The 5815-nt window shown below is 39.2% G+C and overlaps 1 protein-coding gene across 1 annotated transcript; it reads right to left on the bottom strand.

The window, feature by feature from the left end:
* Positions 1-3296: 3296 nt before the first annotated feature.
* LOC133456567 (C-reactive protein-like) lies at positions 3297-5138 on the bottom strand. Its single transcript, XM_061735062.1, has 5 exons — positions 5072-5138; positions 4781-4835; positions 4193-4295; positions 3814-4111; positions 3297-3687 (listed from the first exon to the last, which is right to left on the bottom strand). Exons 1-5 carry the CDS (start codon positions 5120-5122, stop codon positions 3481-3483), a joined length of 714 nt encoding a protein of 237 aa, XP_061591046.1. The 5' UTR covers positions 5123-5138; the 3' UTR covers positions 3297-3480.
* Positions 5139-5815: the final 677 nt, after the last annotated feature.

Here is a 5815-nt window from a genome sequence, read left to right as displayed (position 1 = left end):
CAATTCCCACAAGAATTGTTCCGCTTTGCTAAACCGAATTTTGCCAAACTTTTTTTTTAAATAAACTTCTTTTTTACCATCTATTTATCTATAAAGTAATTCTTGCAATATTTATTCAATTAATTACCACCATTCATTGTGCATCTACATTTTAGAGCAATAAAATACATAGAATACATAATAGAAAAGAAAAAACATAAAAAAAACTTAAAACAATCCAGTTTACATTAAAGCCTGTTTAAAATTACCAATTCTAGCTCTAATAATTATTCCTATCATTATCATTATATATTGTTTCATAGTGTATTATTATATTAAATTATGAAATCTAATGGGATGTTAAACTATAGTATTATTATATTGTTATATATTATAGTCCGGTGATATCATTTGGTTATATGTTATAATATTTTATAAAATTATGTTATATTAGGATATTACTATATTATTATGCTATATTTATATTATATCGTGCTACACCACTCTATATAATATTTATTTATGTGTTTACTTATTTACTCTCAAATTAATATTCTCAATTTATGTATCTACTTTCATCATCTTATTTACACGTACACACACACACACACACACACACACACACACACACACACACACACACACACACACAAACTGATGTCGTCTTTTGTCGTTGTTTGCACTGTATCTTAATAAATAAATTTAAAAAAATAAATAAATAAATAAAGCCTGTTTAAAAAGGTAGGTTTTTAGTTGGCTTTTAAAAGAGCTTACAGACTCAATAGATCTAAAAGGTGCAGGCAAAGCATTCCAAAATTTAGCGGCCATAACCTTGAAAGCTCAGTCACCACGAGTCTTAAGGCGGGTGCGAGGGATAGCCAGTTAGTTCTGCATATTAGATCTGAGCGGGCGAGCTGGTGAATACAGTTCCAGTAGGTTAGTTATATAAGGGGGAGCCTGACCATGCACTGCTCTGTGGGTGAGGGTGAGGATTTTAAACTGTATTCTAAATGAAACCGGGAGCCAGTGGAGAGATTTAAGTATGGGAGTGATGTGTGACCGTCTATTTTACCTGGTGAGTAGTCTTGTGGCAGCATTTTGGATTAACTGTAGGTGATCCAGAGCAGAAGAACTAAGTGCAGTGAAAAGTGCGTTGCAGTAGTCAATTCGGGACGAAATGAAAGCATGTATGAGCATTTCAATTTCAGTGGCGGAAACTATGGATCTCAATTTGCTGATGTTACGTAAGTGAAAGAAGCCAGTTCTGGTCAACTGTTTTATGTTGGAATCAAATGATAGTGATTGGTCAAATATTACCCCCAAATTGCGCAGGTTGGAGTGAGCAGCAGTGGAAAGGGTGCTGATGCTTTGAAGAACTAGTGGAGTGATCTTATCTGGAGCAATAACCAGAACCTCAGTTTTGCTGTCGTTTAGCTGGATGTAGTTGTCTGCCATCTAGTTTCTTATTGCACCAATACAATCTTAAAGTATGGATAGCTTTATAACTTCACCTGGCTTAACAGAAAAACGCAATCGGAGGTCATCAGCATATAAATGATAGGGGATGTTGCAACTGTTTATAATATGTCCCAGGGGTAGCAGGTACAGAGAAAATAAAACCGAACCTTGCGGGACACCACAGTACAGTGGAGAGGAGTCTGATATAAGGTCACCATTTGAAACTTAGAAGTTTCTGTCAGAGAGGTAAGATGTTGTCCAATCTAAGGCTATGCCTGATATGCCAGCACTGTCACGGAGTTGTTTGATCAGGATATGGTGGTCAACTTTATCAAAAGCAGAGCTGAGGTCAAGTAAGACTAGCACAGTGCAGTCACCTGCATCAGTAGATATTAAAATGTTTCAGTAGAGTGCATCTTTCTAAATCCCATCCATTTAGTAAACGCACGCGCATTTATCCGACACATTTTGACTGAGGTGAGCACAGTGTCATTATCAGCACAGGGGGATTTGGAGTTCAGTGTAATGTGACGAATTACCCGCTCACCGCGATGCTCCGGGCTATGAGTGGTGAGAACTTGGATGAGAACGTAGGTGGGTGATTGTGACTGGGATGTCCATCATAATGGGGACTGGCGAGGTAGCAGTAGTACACCCACCTAGCTACGAGGGGCGCTCGCATGAGCCGTAGAGGAGGGACAGATTTGTAGTTGAGGACCAGAAATGACCTGAGGTGGGCAGACGTTTGAGAGCAGTCAGGATGCACGAGAATTACAAACGTTGCAGAATAAATTGTCGGTTAAAGACTGTTGGCCCAGCCTATTTGGGTGAATGCCATCCTGACAGAAAAAAGATGGACGTTTCCAGAAGAGATCAAAAGTATCCACAAAGAAAATGAATACCTTGGAAAATATCACCTTTGTTTCCTTTAACCCTTGTGCTGTCTTTGGGTCAAAATGACCCAATTCTTCTATCCTTCTTTCCTCCTGCCAAGCTCTCTCCTTCCTTCTTCCTTTCCTCTTTTCCTCCTTTTTTACCCTCCTTTACTCCTTTTTCTTCCTACCTCCCTTTCGTCATTTGTTCCTTTATTACCTTCTTTGCTTTTCCTCCCTTCTTTCCTTCCTTTCTCCCTTCCTTCCTTCTTTCCTTTTTTTCTCCATTCCTTCCTTCTTCCCTCCCTTATTTCTTTCCTTTTCTCTATTCCTTCCTCCCTCCCTTCTTTCCTTTTCTCCTTTCTCCCTTCCTTCCATTCCTCCCTTCTTTCCTCCCTTCCATCTTTTCTCCGTTCCTTACTCCCTTTCCTACTTCCTTCCTTCTTTTCTCCTTTCTCCCTTCCTTCCATCTTTTCTCCCTTCCTTACTCCCTTTCCTACTTCCTTCCTTCCTTCCATTTCTCCCTTCTTTCCTCCCTTCCTTACTTCCCTTCCTACTTCCTTCCTTCTTTTCTCCTTTCTCCCTTCCTCCCTTCTTTCCTCCCTTCCTTACTCCCTTTCCTACTTCCTTCCTTCATTTCTCCTTTCTCCCTTCCTTCCATTCCTCCCTTCTTCCCTCCCTTCCATATTTTCTCCCTTCCTTACTCCCGTTCCTACTTCCTTCCTTATTTCCTCCTTTCTTCCTTCCTTCCTTCTTTCCTTCCTTCCTTCTTTTCTCCCTTCACCCTCCCTTGACCAAAAGACAGCACAAGGGTTAAATAGCAAAACACCTATTTGTGGCCAAAACCATCTCACTTTGATCAAGTCAGTTCAACTTCCTTAGACCTCTAACTGCACTTTGGAGCAGTTATGTTTACTGCACAAATAAAGTCATATTAAAATTATTTATTTATGACGTGGAAAGATAAAATGCACAGAACACTTGCAATAATGCTTTCATATGTTTATTGAAGGGAAAGAGACTTAGGAAATCAACTCATCTACAAGAAGCTAATGATTCAACATAAGTTGTTAGTATTTGTAACTTATCCTTTATACAGGATATGAAACATAGAAGTTATGACGCGCGTTCTCCGACACTTACGCCGTCATTTTGGAAATTTAGACACAAATTATGTCTTGTTTTCTGTGAGCACGTTGCCACCGATTTTGTAGTTCAGCGCCCTCCAGTTCAGCACATTCCCTGGAGTGAAGCCCTGGCTGTTCATGTAGTTCTGGATTTCGCAGGGGGACAGGATGTAGTCCCACATGTGGACATCAGACATCATGCCAACAAAAGACTGTGTAGTCTCAAACGCACCGCCGTGAGAATCTTGTTCCTGCAGATGAGATGGCAAGTAAAGGTTTCGTCATCCAATAATTCATCTTACATCTACACAGACGATTACATTATAAATCAAACTGATTTGTGGAAAGACAAGAGAGAGCGTTGTAGAGAACGTTACCTGTCCTAAAATAATGGAAGGTTGTCCACTGATCTTTGATCCAGAGCTGAGAAATCTCCGAACGGAAGGTTCTCCATCGAACCACACCTGCACCACTCCAGACGTAGAGTCCCATGTGGTGCACATGGAGTGCCAGGTGTTTGGGTCGTAGTCGAAACCTCTAAGCCCTACCCCTATATCCCTGCTATGGGCCTTAATCTCCTGTGTGGTTTCCTCCCAGTAAACCAGGAAGTCGTTAGCAGCAGAGGGGGTGGCCAAAGAAAACAGGGAGTGGTCTCTTTTGAGGTCTGTAATGGATCTTAAAAGATAATAAACAAAGTGTTTATTAGACAGTACATCAAAGTAATTAAGACATAGCGGGTTCTGGTTTCATACGGACCTGTGACAGACGGTTACAGCACCGAAATTCTGTTTCGTGGTGATCAACTTCACATGAGCGGAGTTTGTTTCCTCTGGGAAGGTGAACATCTTTCCTGACAGATCTGGAGAAATGATTAATGGTTAATACCAAGTTTAGTAAAACCTAAACTTTTGCATGTATGTGCATTTTAATCGTGAAACAAAGGGTTTTTTTGTGTGAATGTGTGCTGGAGTGTGTTTCCTTCACCAGCACTCTAGGCAGTCTACTATATTTTATTGTTGTTAGAATTAAAACCAGTTTTAGTGTTTAATTATTTAAAATTCAACTAAAATCTAATTCATTAAGTGAACTAACCGTTTATAATTATGATTATTAAGACATGTTGATTGGTAAGGAGTTTTTTCATGTTTTTCTCTTGTTATTGTGCAATTTTAATGAAAGCTAATGGTTAGTTTCTTTATTTTAAGATGGAACATAAAATAAAAACATATGATAGTGTCTTTAGAAATTAAAATGACAAGAAAGGACAAATAGTCCTTCAAAGTTCATGCACTTTCAAAGTTTCCTTTAGATCTCCTTCTAAGGTGAAACAGACAAAAGCACCACCTTCAAGAGCTGAAGCACACAGCACCAACATCGCCAGTAGAAGGAAACACCTCATCTGAAAATAAAGGATTAAACATGTTCACATTTGGTGCATAAAATACATTTTTTCACTAAATGTATACTACATTTACAGTTTATCACAATAAAATATGTGATGGGTGAAAAAAGAAAAGTATGCGAATAAAACTATTCAGTTTATAATTGAATTTGTGTTTAATTTTCTCACAAATTAAAGTTTGAAGTTTTCTTTTTTCAATCAATCTTCTCACAAATTGAACATCGTTATCTTACCTTGAAATCTGCGTTTGCCCTGATGAAGAGTCGTGTTCTCACAGTGTTCATGTGTTGCCTTTTATCCTCTTCTTCACCTCCCTGTTGCAACACACACACACACACACACACACACACACACACACACACACACACACACACACACACACACACGCACACACACACACACACACACGCACGCACACACACACACACACACGCACGCACACACACACACGCACAAACTCATACACTTCTTCACATTCAAATTTTATGTTTTGTTGACACTTCTTCAGTGTTTGCACTATTCATTAGTTAATGATATTAGTGATTCAGTTCTACATCTGTTGTTAACATCCTTGATCCTCTTCAGTAAATCCTCTTCAAATATACAAAAACACACATCATCTGATACTGTAGGTCATAAACGCTGACACTACACAGTTAGGTCACTATTCAGTCCCGAGTTTCTAACTTCAATATTCACTGTTTCTAACATCACTGTTTACGAAAGTCTATTTGAAAGGTTGCCTGCATCAAACCCTGCATTTACTGGTGTCACGCCATTTTGACACATGTGGACAGTTACTCTTAAAATTATGCACACTGTGGACTAGTCTGTTGTGGTGAAAAGAAACTTTGGGAGAGGTTACTTTGGGGGTCCAAGGATCCAAGGATCCAAGGCAGACCCACGATACACTGAAAAAAAAAAGAATTTCCATTTTTGCTCTGGGAACGCACTCCAGGAAAAGCTGATTGGAGGTT

This window comes from Cololabis saira, chromosome 12 (assembly GCF_033807715.1).
Source record: "Cololabis saira isolate AMF1-May2022 chromosome 12, fColSai1.1, whole genome shotgun sequence".
NCBI classification, from domain to species: domain Eukaryota; kingdom Metazoa; phylum Chordata; class Actinopteri; order Beloniformes; family Belonidae; genus Cololabis; species Cololabis saira.
The sequence above is the reverse complement of the archived record's forward strand: the minus strand, read 5'-3'. Positions and strand labels throughout refer to the sequence as shown.